Here is a 15,715-nt window from a genome sequence, read left to right as displayed (position 1 = left end):
TCCTTCCTTCTTTCCTTCCCTCCCTCCCTCCCTCCTTCCCTCCTTCCTTCCTTCCTTCCCTTGTCCCTCCCTCCCTCCCTCCCTCCCTTCCTTCCTTTTTCTGACAGAGTCTTGCTCTGTAGCCCAGGCTGGAGTGCAGTGGCACAATCTCAGCTCACTGCAGCCTCTGCCTTTTGGGTTCAAACGATTCTCCTTGAGTAGGTGGGACTACAGGCACATACCACCATGCCCAGCTAATTTTTGTATTTTCAGTAGAAAAAAGGTCTCATCATGTTGGCCAGGCTGGTCTTGAACTCTTGGCCTCAAATGATCTGCCAGCTTCAGCCTCCCAAAGTGCTGGGAGTACAGGCGTGAGCCCCCATGCCCAGCCCCTTTGATGTTATTTACTCTTGAGACCAAACTATAATTTCCTAATATTCTAGGAATATTAAATAATCTTAACTCCTTCTAAAGGACATCTTTCTTGCCACAACAGCACTTTTATAAGTGGCCTGTCTCCTTTGACAAGGCTTAACTGGTGAGTGGTAAAGTTCTCTGGTTTCCATGAAAAAGTGAACCAGTCAGAGCCCTGCATGGGCAGGAAGAGCTTTTGCTCCTTGTCAGAATCAGAAGTGAACTCTAAGCAGCAGAATGACTCAGCCCATGGTTTTCTGAAACATGGTCAGATTTATTCAAATAATAATTTTTAATCAAATTACTTATTTTATTATTTCTACCTTATGCTAACAAAGGAGTCATGCTTCTATCAAGAAGGACTGTGCTGGCTCACTTTATTGACTGAAAGTCACAACAGGACTGTTCTGTAATACCAGCCTGTCTTGTTTGTAAACAAAAGCTCACAAGTCTATCTTGGCAGATTACAAGTCCTACGTATCTCTTTAAGTAGCTTCTTTAACTGGCTTGGGTAGATGCAACAGTTACTGTACCTGGTTCTGAAAGCTAAGTAAGGTTCTAGTTATTGTGAAACATGCTTACAGTAGTTCTCCTTTATCCATGGCTATGCTTTCCAAGATTTCAGTTACCTGCAGTCAACCACAGTCCAAAAAAATTAAATGGAAAATTCCAGAAATGATTCAGAAGTGTTAAGTTACATACTGTTCTGAGTAGAAGGATGAAATCTCATGCTGTCCCACTCTGTCCTTCCCCTTGGAATGTGAATCCCTTTGTCCAGCAGGGCCATGCTGTCTACACTCCCTGCCCAGTGGTCAGTCACTTAGTAGCTGTCTCAGTTGCAATAGCTGTCTTAGTAGCTGTCTCACTGCATTAGTAGCTGTCTCACTGCAGTATTGCCCTGCTGTGTTCAAGTCACTCTTATTTTACTTTCTAATGGCTCCAAGTGAAAGAGTAGTGATGCTGGCAATTTGAATATGCCAGAGAGCAGCCACAAAATGCTTCCTTTAAGTTAATGGTAACAGTTCTCAATTTTATTAATAAGGAAAGAAAAAAATGTACACCGAGGTTGCTAAGATCTAAGGTAAGAGCAACTCTTCTATCTGTGTAATTGTAAAGAAGGAAAAAGAAATTCACACACAGTGTACACAGGGTTCAGTGCTATCTGAGGTTTTAGCATCTACTGGGAGTCTTAGAATATGTCCCCCAAGGCTAAGGCAGGACTACTGTATTTAGAGAGTGACTCAGATGGTAGTCAATAAAAAGGTGTAGGTAATAAATGAGCATGATTTAGACGCGTAGGTGCCACGTACATGAGGGATTGAGAGAAAAGGGGCTGTGCAATTTTGGGCAGGACCTATTAGTAAAGCTCAAAATCCATCTTGAAGTAATGTAATAAAATCCTAGACTTAGGTACTTGGCCTCACAGACCTGGGGTCTCCGCTTCACACTGAGGAATTCACAATGATCGGATATGGAGAGAACGTTTCTGGTCCTCTCCTCTGTGTTCTGAGATGAGAGAGGAAAGAAGACCAAGTTTAAGGGGCATAAACCTTTGGAAGGAGTCCTCCTGCTACTTTTTTATTTTCTAATTTTGTTAAGGACAGTTGACCAGCAAAGACAAGGGCAGCATCTTAAGGTGATAGCCCCAGAACCTCACCCCAGAGATGATGCTCTCTGGGTTGTCCCAGACTTCCTAGAAATGGCTATGTAGACTTTATATTCTCTGTCAGATAAAATTTCCTGATCACTGAGGCTGCTCAATGTTCATCATGCCCTATTAAAACATTATTTCAAGTTTAGGAAGGGAAGTAGAAAGAGCCCAAAGAATAAAGAGTGAAACCCCTAAAACAGCAATATTGACAAAAACATCTCTAGGAGTTTGCTTGAAATTATAATTATCCAACTGCTGACTTTCTCCTCCAGTGTCCATGTCCTTAGGCATCAAATCAGAGCTAGAAATACATTCTTAATTATCAGTTTCCTGGAAAAGAATGGTTTCTTGAGAATGCATTTGTAAAGGCGATGTCTACAGCCTTTGGAGATTCTGCACAGCCAGCTGTACCTGCATCTGGTAGAAACAGAGAGGCTCTGACTGAGCACGTGGTCAACACCATGCCCCACCAGTGTCTGGCCAGGAGTGCTACTTGTGGGTCAGTCACTGAGAACCAGCCATCTGGTCTTTTCTCAGTCAGAATTAAAAGGAAATTGGAGCAATTGGAACAGTAATATTAAAACTATAGCAACCAAACAAAAACCACTCTAATTTTTATGTCATGGACTGGGTCAAATATGTATTCTTTTGGAGCAAGTCAATGTTTCCTTCACTTAGTCTGGCAGCCAGCATTCTCTGAGCGGCTGTTTACCTGATGTTTCTTCCTCCTCCTCGGATTCCTCCTCTTCCTCTCCGTCCTCCTCTGACTCCTCGCTGTCTTTCCCAAGATCACCCTTTTGGGCTTTTTCAGAGTAGCCCTCGGGCTTCTCCTCCCCAGGCTCAGCCAACTTCCTCACCTCCGGCTTCTCCAGCTTGGCGGTCAGGTGCATCATGGTGAGGTCCGGGAGGCTTCCTTCCGGGTGGGCCAGTCTGTTGGCAGAGAGCAGCTGAGTCAGAAGAGGAAAGGGTGTTGGGAGAGATTTGAGTGAGGGGCAAGTAAAAGGAGGATAAACACGAATGAAATCAGTGCATGTACAAAGACCTCACAAGGTGGGGTGTTAGCGTTTTGTCACTTTCTTGTTGGTTTGTTTGTTTTAAGTTCTTTCTAAAAACAAACTGTAAACTTGGTTAGGTTTTGTTAGCTTTTCTAATTCAGGTTCTAGTGATTAGTTGGTAATGAAAGCTATCGACACCTAAACTTGACATTTTTCCCGGAGGAGAAAATGGTCAGAGTTTAGGGTGTAGAAGCATGAAATGGCATCATGTAGAGCAAGCATTTCATGGCTTCACAGGGGGACTTACTCATTTTGGTGGATTGGTAATTTTTTCTTGATGCTGCTCAAAGTAATTGAAATAGAAAGGAAAAAAAGGAGATGAGAACAGAAGAATTATAAGGAATGTCAGAGATCACATATCATGCTACATATCATCCATTATTGCATTCCTGTATGCCTGTTGCAGTAATGCCCTAGTGCCAAATGCATTCCAGGGTGGCATCAATAGCGTGTTTGCTTTGAACCCTAGTCTTGGCAACTGATCCGAGAGTGGACAGGAGTGCAGGTTTGTAAAGGAGAGAGCATACTGAGACCGCTGAGGCAATTATATCATGCTTTTTTAGTAACGCAACAAACCATCTTGCAAGAATCAAGTAATTTACATATTTGTAAGTTTTTAAACATTTCTTAAAGAATGTGTGCTTTTAGTCAACCTTTGTGTAGACGAATCCCACTCTGCCAGCTAAGGCATATGCCATGGAAGCTAAATGTTTTCAGGAGTGACACGTCTGCATCACGTCCCCACGTGAGAGTTACTGATGCGAACTGTTGATTGGCAGCGTGGGAAGACTGTGTGAGATCCTGAACCAGAGAAAGAATGCAGGGAGAGAGAGCTTCTGGTGAGCGCACTCAGCAGCCGGGGATGCTACAGTTTATTTCTTAGTGGACCATAACAAGTCCCTTCCTTCTCCTACATTTTTAAAGAGCATACCTTTTTATTCATACTCAAATTAATGTTTTAAAGAATTTGTGGGCAATAAAGTCTATATAAAGAAAAAGCCTAGTAGACATACTGATAGTCTTCTCTATTTATCACAGTTAATCCAGAAATTTTTAGCAGGGTTCTAACAAGATGGACAATAAATAATATTATTCTATCCGGATAATTGTAGGCTCTGAGTAAACTATTTAACTTTGTGAAAGTTAATTAATTTTCTACCAAATGAGGCTTGGTTAGATAAAATGCAGGTTTACTTTCAACTTATTGATTTGATATTTGTAAACATGCCTATCATTTTGGTTAATGGTTGCAAGGAATCCACACTGTCCCTACACTTTTACATTATCATTCAAACAATTCCCTTGCACAGGATGTCCAGCAGGTAAACGACAGTATGCCAGAAACAGATTGTTAATTTAATGGAGACAGAGAATCTGAGGCGAGTTCTACATTGGTGGAAGGAGTTACACTGACATACTACTTCCTTATTTTCCTAAGCTAGTCAATTCATCCTCTCGACTTTGGAGAAGTTAGCTAGTCTTAAAATTGCAACCCATCTCTTCTACACCAGTGCCACACACCAAATCACAGGCAACACATTTGCTGTTCCTGCTTTGTCAGGACTCTCCATGTGAAATGTTATTAAATGTGGAAGTGATCGGCTGCTGCACAGTCATCAGTATGTATTTGTTCTCTTCAGGGATGCATTTTATAAATGAAAAGATACCTTTATTAAGACAAGGACTTTGGTGGTTTCAGTGTGGAGGTGTGACCACCTCAGAGTGAATCTTAAAGGTCTGCATTGACACTGCTGCAACCTCATATGACAAGAAAAATACGTTCTAACAATTACTGCTATTAACAGAGTGAAACTCAAAGAGGGGAGGCTGTTTCCGCAGCTGCTACTACAGCTACACAGCAGATGTCCTCAAGCAACGATGCCCCCAAACTGCCAGGCCGCAAGCAGGGCACATCGAGGAGAGATCGTTCAGTGAAAGAATCAGAGGAAGACACTGGAGTAAGCCTTCTGGAAGCAGGTCCACAAGGCAGATTTCTAGAAACTTGGAATGGGACAAGATGCAGCTGGGGACAAATGAGAAGGGAATTCTGCATCTAACACAGGTCGTTCCCTCTGACCTTAGAGGCACAAACCCCAGACCCTCTCTGGCGCAGTTTAACCTCATGAGCTTGTGATGGACGACAAAGAAAAAAAGAAATTACGTATCAGGCTGTCATTTACTAGTCTAGGAGTTTATTAGCTATCTTGAGAAATTTCAGAGAATTGTACCTTGTATTATAAAAAACTGTGTGCATAAAACATAGATAAAAAATATTTTAAAAATGAATAAAGCGTACTGTTTCAAAAAGACACGTGTGAATCCTTTTACTTTTCTCTCTCTCTTTTTCTCATTTTTATCATAACATTGATCTTAGAGGACATAGAGAAGACTGTTAAAAGACTTGGGTTCAAGTCTTCACCAGAAAACTAACTAGCTAGGTGAGATGGCAAAGCTATGTAACCTATTCTTCTTTATGATTATTAATTTATTTTTTATTATACTTTAAGTTCTAGGGTACATGTGCACAACGTGCAGGTTTGTTACATATGTATACATGTGCCATGTTGGTGTGCTGCATCTATTAACTCGTCATTTACATTAGGTATATCTCCTAATGCAATTCCTCCCCCCTCCCCACACCCCATGAGAGGCCCCAGTGTATGATGTTCCCCTTCCTGTGTCCAAGTGATCTCATTGTATGTAACCTATCTTTAAGTCTCAGTTAGCTGAAATAATAGTGCCTATTTATAGGAGGTTGTAAAAATTAAGGTGGTTTCTGTTAAGCATTTAACACAGTGGTTAATTACACAGGAAACATTTTAAAGTAAGGAGCCATCTTCTAATGGTAGATTTTAATATATTACGGTTTGATAATCTGCATCATAAACTCATTCTAAAGAAAAAGCAGAATTAGAAACGTGCTTTTGTAAGAGCCTACACAATGATGGATGATAGGGAAAGTATTAAACTTAGACTATAATTCTGTCATCAGCACCTTCTTTAACAGAACTCGGCTATTTTAGAGAAGGCCATTCAGAAGATAATCAAAAGGGCAAACATTTCTTCGTGGGGAATCTGTTTCCCAGTGGTCTCAGGGTTCTGTTTACTGGGCTTTCTCTGTGTGATCTCAACTGCTGCATCCCCTGAGGAATGGGGCTCCGGCAGAGGTGACTCTGCACAAATGCAAGCTTCTGAGGCAGACCCAGCTGTGGTTGCTAGAAGCAACAGCTGAATGGACTCTCTGGGAAAGCCTGTGTATTTTAATTCAGCTTTTTTTCCTTCCTAGCAAATAAAAAGAAAATGGATCTTGATTTTCCAAAACCAAAATTTAAAAACCCACTCTAGTAAAAATACTCCCGGAAACTTCAGGCTAAGGAACTTATAAGACTTGTAATTCTTTACTGAACATCAGGTGCAAATTACCTAATGGTCATATGAAGGATTTTGACTTTGGGACTCCAAATAGTAAGTGTGATGATGAACAGGATTCTCGGAGAAGCCCCCTCCTCCGCTGCCTTCAGTCAGGCTGCTTTGGATGTCTTTCTCCACAGGAAGTGCATGTCTTCCCGTGGGGTTCTCTTTCACATTACTGGTAACTGTGTCTCCTTGCCCTTATTCGGGCTCTGAGCTCTAACCTTCTCACCGACCATTAAACAAAATGGCTGTCTCCTTTCATGTTCTAACAAAGCAGATGACAAGTATCTGTTTGTGTCTTCACTCACTCTTTACACTTCCACAGCTTTGTGCAGCTCCCAGGGTGTGTGTTTCTCCATTTGTGACTCTGTCATTTTATTCTAAGTATGGGTTCTGGGGACTTTCCCCTTGAAGACAGAATCCAGTCCTGCTCGACTCATCACCCTTACAAAATGCAGTACTGTGCTTGGGGTGCACTGTTATTCACTGAATCTTGGGTGAAGAAATTTTATGCACTGGAGTTACATCCTTATTTGAAACAGAAGAAACAAATTACGTGACAGGGACGCTCAAGGAGGGTCAATTCTGTACAAGGACCTGACTTTGAAAAGCTACATAGTAAACTACTTTCCATTAAAGAAAATGGAAATTCTAGCATTGTAAAATCTCCTTAGTCTCAGCATCGTTTGTTTTTATGATTCTAATTTGGAATATGCGGTAATGTAAACTGCACTGACACTGTTATCATTAGACTGTTAGCAGAAAGGTGACTGGCACCTGTGCAGTGTTTAATACAAATAACATTTAAAGTCAAATAATGTTTAAGATATATTATTATCTAGATCTCAAAAGCACTTTTAGAAGATTGTATTCACATAGAAGCATTTGATTTGTGAATTTAATATTACATCTTATTTTTTATTTATTTATTTTTTTTGAGACGGAGTCTTGCTCTCTTGCCCAGGCTAGATTGCTGCATTGGCGTGACCTCGGCTCACTGCAGACTCAGCCTCCCGGGTTCAAGCAATTCTCCTGTCTCAGCCTCCCGAGTAGCTGGGATTACAGGTGCCCACCACCATACCCGGCTAATTTTTGTATTTTTAGTAGAGACGGGGTTTCACCATCTTGGCCAGGCAGGTCTTGAACTCCTGACCTCATGATCCACCTGCCTCAGCCTCCCAAAGTGCTGGGATTACAGGCATGAGCCACTGTGTCTGGCCTGAATGTTACATCTTAATTATGTGTGTTGGTAAAATGTACACTGTTTACTAGGTCAGTTGCAACTTAACCACAATTATCCATATTTTAAAAATGTTATCAAAGTGACCTACTGTCCTCAACACACTACCCTACCTTACAACTTGTAAAGTCATGTCTAAATTTTAATCATCTCTTAAGTTGAATTGTAGGTGTGCTCCCTCTTTCAGCCCAGAACTAACATTTATAAACATTTTATTCTCCTTATAAAACAGCATTGAACATAAAGAAATAAATTATGCTAGAAAGCAAGCTTAGACACTTCATTAAAGGATTCACTCTGTCATTCTAATGGTAATCAGCCCCATTCAACACTGCATACAGCATTTCAGAAGCACATGTTATAAAATGAGAGACAGGCTTGTCTGATAACATTTCCTTTCAGGCACAGCTCTGGCTACTTTTTTTTTTTTTTTTTTTTCCCCAAGACGGAGTCTCACTCTGTCGCCCAGGCTGGAGTGCAGTGGTGCCATCTCTGCTTACTGCAAGCTCCACCTCCCGGGTTCACGCCATTCTCCTGCCTCAGCCTCCCAGGTAGCTGGGACTACAGGTGCCCGCCACCACGCCCGGCTAATTGTTTGCATATTTAGTAGAGATGGGGTTTCACCGTGTTAGCCAGGATGGTCTCGATCTCCTGACCTTGAGATCTGCCCACCTCGGCCTCCCAAAGTGCTGGGATTATAGGTGTGAGCCACCGCGCCTGGCCTCTGGCTGCTCTTAACATGTTAATATTCACACAAAAACATGAGAGTTCACTGGAAAGAAGGTAAAGATGGAATATTGCAAGTTTTTAGTCATTTGGGGTGACTTTGAACTTTGATACTTCTAAGAAGTCCTGAGAGAACTCGCTGGCCTTGTGGCTTGGGGTAAGGGGCATAAGCTCCCATTCATGATATAAGTCTGGACCTTTGGGATCAAAAGTCATACCAGTTGCTGCCAAGGGAGCCCATCAAACCAACTCTTGCCCTCTTATGGGTCTCAGCCTTCTCTTTACAAAGCAAATGTTAAATGCTTTATAAGAAACACAGAGAAAAAGAGAGTGAGGAGTTCCTTATGTTTGGAGAGATGGGATTTACAGTATTGCTCAGGATTTCTAGCTAGAGTCTGTTTCTTACTTCTCTACCTATCAGTTGAAAAACCTGATGTTGATGTTTCTCTCTCAGGTTGTCAAAAACCAGCCCCCAAGAAACCTGGCAGGCCTCGTTCATTCTTCCTCCCTCAGCAATCCACACAGTGACTCTCTGCTTTTCATACTTTGTTAGAAATTCTGCCTCTTAGGGTTTGTGATTTGGTTGTCTGCCTGAGGATTTTACCTATAAGAAAAGCGAATGGGGTAGAAAACCAACAAATCTTTTGAAGAATTATTTTGTTAATTGGATTTATTGCAAGACATATTTCTCTAGATAATAAAGCTAGATATAAATTACTAGCCTTATTACTAATGGCATGCAGTTACAAGAGTGAATACTTGAATTCATCTACTTAGTAAAGTAAAATAGTTTAGTAAGTTAGTTCCCAAAGGATAACTCTGGAGGATAACCCATTGCACAACATTTATCCAAACTTGCTTTTTATTTTGCATGGACATTATATGTTTTATCTCCCCAGCTAGGTGATATGCATTTTAAGGAAAGTCCATGTCTCAGTGCCATCTTGGTGCCTTTTGTGCTGTGCAAACATATGAAATCTGGTGATGTAAAACATCCCTCTTCAATAATATGTTGATCTTTCAAGTAGAGATATATTTGAAGAAAGTGATGTTTTTAAAACCATATATTGTGACTACTTTCATTTCATTGAGGAAATGTCTATCGAATATCACTTCATGGGTAAGGCACTGGGGTCGGTGATATGGGGACATTTTGGTAAATCATAGAGGGAGTCCGGATCTGAGGAGGTTATGCCCCTACTCTAGCAAGGCAGATAAGACAAGCAGGCAGGAGATCAGACAGAGGACTGGAAGGCAGATGTCAGGATAGCATCAGTGATGGAGTGCTATGGGGGTTCAGAGGGAAGGTGGATTACTCTTAGCAGGAATGTTGGCATTTATGGGAGGGTTTGTGGAGGACGTGGTTCTTGAGCTGAGCTCTCGGTTATGTGTTCAAGAGGGAGAGGTGTTCTCAGGCAAGCCTTGCACTAATTCTACCAAAGAACAGAATGAATGGGACATAAGTTCGAACCAAGGCCAAAGGCTGAGCACCAGCTGAAGACCCTCAACAGCCTCCACATCCACTTGGTGGTACCATTCAGTACAGACACCAAATGGTTTGGTTTGCAAAATACATCCATGAGCATACCTGAAGACCATTGTCCACTATCTGACAACACGATTTTTCATGTATAAAGCAGTTAAGAGTTTAACACAGCAAGAAACAGCTTTGAACAAAAATAAGAGAGAAAACATTGAAGTACCCACCTATTTATTATTAGATATACGCGACCATTGACTTTGGCATGGCTACGAGGTGGCAGACGGAAGCACAGGGATGCAACGAGGAGACAGGTTGGAGAGAGAGAGAGGAGATTGTTAGACAGAGACGAACGAAGTGGACTCCCTTAAGCTTCCTAGCATTAGGTGTAGCCACCCTCACAGGCTTCATGCCTTAAAGAAGAGTCTAGACAGCAAGATTCAGTAGCAACATTAAATCAGACAATGTTCAGGAAAAATGCTAGACGATAACAAGCCTCTCCCTTCTTCTCATCCCTCCCCATCTCACACACTTTATTACAAATTTATAATGTTTAAATTTTTTAAGGTACTTCTTTTTTTTTTTTTTTTTTTTTGCAGAGTCTTGCTCTGCCACCCAGACTGGAGTGCAGTGATGTATCTTAGCTCACGGCAGCCTCTGCCTCCTGGGTTCAAGTGATTCTCCTGCCTCAGCCTCCCAAGTAGCTGGGATTGCAGATGTATGCCATCATACCTGGCTAATTTTTGTATTTTTAGTAGAGATGGGGTTTTACCATCTCTTGGCCTAGTTGGTCTCAAACTCCTGACTGCAAGTGATCCACCTGCCTCAGCTTCCCAAATTGCTGGGATTACAGGCATGAGCCGCAGTGCCTGGCCTCAAGGTACATTTTATGAAATAAAATATAATTTAAAAAATTAATTTTTGCTGCTACTGCAGGAAAAAAAAAGGATCCTACTCAGTGGTCACATTCAACATGCTGTTTTCTAAGGTTTTTCTAAAACTATAGTTAAAAAGTCATTTCATTTTTCTATGCATAATAATATTTTCTAAAACAAACCATGCACAAATTAAAGAGATATAAAAGTAATGAATATGGCCAGGTGTGCTGGCTCACTCCTGTAATCCCAGCACTTTGGGAAGTTGAGGCGGGCGGATCATGAGGTAAGGAGTTTGAGACCAGCCTGGCCAATATGGTGAAACCCCCATCTCTACTAAAAATACAAAAATTAGCCAGGCATGGTGGTGCATGCCTGCAGTCCCAGCTCCTCGGGAGCCTGAGGCAGAAGAATCGCTTGAACCTGGGAGGCAGAGGTTGCCGTGAGCCGAGATCGTGCCACTGCACTCCAGCTTGGGCAACAGAGCAAGACTCTGTCTCAAATAAAAAAAAAAAGTAATAAATATTTAAATAGTCCTTTGTAAATCACTGCTAATTATATATTATATAATAAACATGTTATACGTTATAATTCTTATATTATGAATTTCTATCAATACATAGGTGAAATAATATTCCTGAGATTGCCTACTTAGAAATAATAATTTATTCCTACATTATTATATTTTCATAAGGCTAACTTTGTAAATTCTGTAAGGCTAAACATGGTAAATTCTGCTTCATACATAAGTGACGTGTGCCTGCATTACATCTGCATAAGCACATGCACACCAAAAAGTGATGAAATAGGAAAAGAAGAGCTGCATATTTCCAGAGACAACCGTGTGGAAATCAGCTTAATGAGCGAATCGGTTATTCCTCATCTGTGGGCCATTTCTTGTAAAGCATCCGTTTAGGACATGGGAGCACAGAAAGTAAAGCTCGACAGTCAATCCCAACTCTCAAAATATTCCTTTTTCTTCATCATTTTGATTTTAATGTAGCCACTGTATTAGGACTCCCGGGACAAAAAATACTGTGAGATGAAAATTATGAGTAAGGAAAATACTCCCATGAGAAAGAGTTGCTAAAAAGATTGTATATATATATTTAAACTTTGAACATTATACATATTATATATTAAAATCTGAATATTTTATACATATTATATAAATAATATAATATATAAATATATTACATAAATATATATTATATAACATATTATATAATGTATTATATTAATATAATATATTATATAAATATCTTATATACATAATATAATATATGCATAATATAATATATTATATAATAATATATGATATATTGTTATATAATGTAATATATTATATAATAATATATGCTACATTATTATATAATATATTACATTATATAACCATATATTATATAATAATATGTGTTATTATTTAATATAATATATAATTAATATAATATATAATTAACATATAATAATATATGTTATCCTCAAGTTTAAACTTTGAACATTTTTATATGTGTATTATATAACATATATTATATAATAATATATTTATATGTATATAATTTATATTTTATTTGTATATGTATTTATATGTATATAATTTATATGTATATATTTTTATATGTATATATGTATGTACATATTATATGTATATATGTGTATGTATATTTATATGTATATAATTTATATGTATATAATAATATATGATATAAATAATATATTTATATAATAATATATGTTATATTATTATATAATATATGGTTATATAATACATATATAAAAAATGTTCAAAGTTTAAACTTGAGGACTTTATATCGAACTGTTGCATGAAATTCCAAAATACCAAATTTGAGTGAGTTCTTCAACTTTCCTAAGGTTCTAGAAAACTCTTCTTCATATAACTAAAAATGAAATCCTACGTGCTTAAACTCTTCAGAGAACTGGCATTACACACTCTCCTCACCCCTTACATTTACTTGGAAAATTCACCGTTGAGGGAGTGCTTAGGGCTAAGTCGCAGCTGCAAGGAAGGCAAGTCAGGACTCATATCGCTACAGATCATTTAGATCTTTCTTCTCTGCCCCAGGGTGCAGGGAAAGGCTGTGAAGCGGCAGCTGAGGAAACACAGAACCTACATCCTGGCGTGTGCTGCAGTCCTTCCTCAGAACCTGCACAGGCTGAACACTACTATACGTGCTTAAAGGGAATTCTGTGGGACCTTAATTCAGTTTTCACACACGCTAGGTCCAAAGCCTGGGAGTCTCTAGGCTGGTGAGCCTAACTGTCTTCTGCAAAACTGTGGTCCTGCCTGTTTCTACTTTTCCGGATAAATGGTGAATTGTATCTCTGTTTGATTGCATGACAGAAGACTCAGACACATCCACATTAAGAAAAATGGCAAGAAAAAGGCTCCTGCATGCTGGAGGCACTTTTAGTGAGAAAAATAAATGAATATGCAAGAGAAGAAATGACATTTGGAAGAAAAACATTTTTAAAAAGATTTCATTAGCAATGCTTAATAATTACAACTCCTTCACAAACATACAAATGGGCTCTGCTAACTAAAATCCTGTGTAATTATTGAATAAGGCCCTTGAAAAGAATGGTGAGAGCTTAGAGTCAATTAAAACATGTTACATGGTCAGAATTAAATATCAAATACTAGTTTTATCCACACAGATCACAAGCAATGTCAAACTAATGACATAAAAAGATCCTTTTTCTGATTACTGACAATTCTCACTTTTATGTGCAGGCATTGTCTTTGCAAACTTTTAAACTTGGGGTGATTTTCCCCGCCATCAAGTTTGTCTATGAATGATATCTTTTTTGGGGGTCCCAAAACTTCTAATAACTACTCTATTTTTCCTAATGTTTGATCATCATTGCAGTAAGTAGGAGTACATATATGGAGAGGGTAAGCCACTGACCCCATCCATGCCCTCCTCCCTGCTGGGGCCTTGGGAGCAGACAGGTTTTAGCAGAGCCTGATTTTTCATGATGGCTAGATACAAAACAAGTCATGACTGACTGATACCTCTTGGTTCCATGGGCTACGAGTCATCTGAAGTATCAGAATGATAGGTGAAACACAACACAATAAGGAAAGTGAATCTGCTGGTCATACAAGGATTATAAAATGTTTCTTGTCATTAAATAAATGTTTTGGGTCTATCCATAACTCTAGTTCCTACACAGTAAAACACTGGAAGTTTGCATTTTACGAAATGCATATAATGAACTCTTACTTCATCTTCGATTGATATCTCCTTTTTTTTCCCTTAAAGTCAAATAATTAAGGAGAATTTTCATCCGTGACCTCTGTGCTCCTCTCAATACAGCCCTTTGCTCCCTTAGCTGCTTAACAAGCATTTTTCCAATATCTGAATCATAGGCTAAACATGAGGCAGAGAGGAAGACCATTGTCAGCATTCACTAGAAGAATGCTTGCGATGTCTCCGTGATGGAACGCAGTGAAGGATTTGTGATAACCCATTGTGGTTTGAAAAAACATGGGCAGGGAAAGTAATATCCCATCTGTTATTCGCAAACAATTTATATTTATTGATCAGGAGAAAACAACAGTAAGCTGCTAAAAGAAGATATTGTCATCATGTTGTCTCCTTAAATATGATTGTAGTTACTAGTCAATTGCAGATTCTGTGTTTTTAGCCAAAGTTCTTTATTTCCAAAATGGAGGGAAAACTCTGCCCATCATCTCTTGCTATGCTCTCACAAGACTTCTGTACTTGTGGTCAGCATAATGGAAAAATCCTCTGAATTAGCCAGATTCTGTAAATGTTCTAAAAACATATAACCAGCCTAGACACAAATACACTCTATCAAGTCTAAAATATCAACTATAAAATATTTAAATCTCCACAGCTACTCTGAATATCTCACAAGACTATCAAGATCACTTTACATTAACCAGTCATGAGTCACTACCCATTGTTTCAGAATGTGTCATAGAATCTTCCACGTTTTCCTCTTTTCCTCTCAAGCTGATACTAACGGAAAATTCAAGGCTGAAACTCAAGATTACTGGCTTCCCGCAAGGTGGCCAACCTAAGGTAGGGTTGAAGGCTGCCTTCCTGTTAACAACAGGTCTGTGTCTCTTTCAGTGGCTCACCTGTAGATGGTGTTGTCTTCTTTGCTGGGAATGGACTTGAGGTCTGTGAGTTCAAGGAACCGGTCATGGAAATAGTGCAGGTGTAAAATGCATACCAGCAGAAAGGAGGTTGGGATGAATATGCGAGTGAATAGTTCAGCCACAGTAAACTGCTTTAAGCCAAGATCCTCAAGCCTGCAAAACAAAACAAAATAAAAAGCAGGAGCCTCTCTTAGGCAATGAAGTCACAGACTCTTTGTGATAAACTACATCACAGTCTTATACTCCTGTCAGTTCTATTGTTTATTGCATCACTCTCTCTGATATGATCCAATATGGCTTTCGTTTCCACCAAGCCAGCTAACCTCCTTTAACAATGGTCAGTAAAGGCCGGGCGCGGGGGCTCAAGCCTGTAATCCCAGCACTTTGGGAGGCCGAGACGGGCGGATCACGAGGTCAGGAGATCGAGACCATCCTGGCTAACACGGTGAAACCCCGTCTCTACTAAAAAATACAAAAAAAAAAAAATTAGCCGGGCGAGGTGGCGGGCGCCTGTAGTCCCAGCTACTTGGGAGGCTGAGGCAGGAGAATGGCGGGAACCCAGGAGGCGGAGCTTGCAGTGAGCTGAGATCCGGCCACTGCACTCCAGCCTGGGGCACAGAGCAAGACTCCGTCTCAAAAAACAAACAAACAAACAAAAAAAACAATGGTCAGTAAAAACCTTGACATTGCCAAATTCAAGGGCTACTTCTCTAGCTTTATTTAATTAAACC

General features: G+C 39.7%; 1 protein-coding gene across 16 annotated transcripts in view; it reads right to left on the bottom strand.

Moving 5' to 3' along the window:
- The window catches only part of LOC105478913 (piezo type mechanosensitive ion channel component 2), a 475,658-nt gene that overhangs the window by 102,870 nt on the left and 357,073 nt on the right, over positions 1-15,715 (bottom strand). For 13 of the 16 annotated variants that reach the window (XR_985592.3, XR_011617161.1, XM_011736634.2 and 10 more), the window contains 4 exons: positions 14,964-15,137; positions 10,187-10,228; positions 3,347-3,379; positions 2,757-2,974 (listed from right to left, as the gene is read on the bottom strand). Coding sequence is in view for 14 of the 16 variants with exons in the window: in XM_011736634.2 (XP_011734936.1) it covers positions 2,757-2,974; positions 3,347-3,379; positions 10,187-10,228; positions 14,964-15,137 (467 nt within the window). In the remaining 2 variants the exon portion in view is untranslated. The remainder of the gene's footprint in view (positions 1-2,756; positions 2,975-3,346; positions 3,380-10,186; positions 10,229-14,963; positions 15,138-15,715) is intronic. The other 3 variants (XM_011736640.3, XM_011736638.3, XM_011736635.3) reach the window with 2 other exon arrangements.

Source organism: Macaca nemestrina, chromosome 19, assembly GCF_043159975.1.
Source record: "Macaca nemestrina isolate mMacNem1 chromosome 19, mMacNem.hap1, whole genome shotgun sequence".
In the NCBI taxonomy this organism is placed as follows: Eukaryota; Metazoa; Chordata; class Mammalia; order Primates; family Cercopithecidae; genus Macaca; species Macaca nemestrina.
The sequence above is the reverse complement of the archived record's forward strand: the minus strand, read 5'-3'. Positions and strand labels throughout refer to the sequence as shown.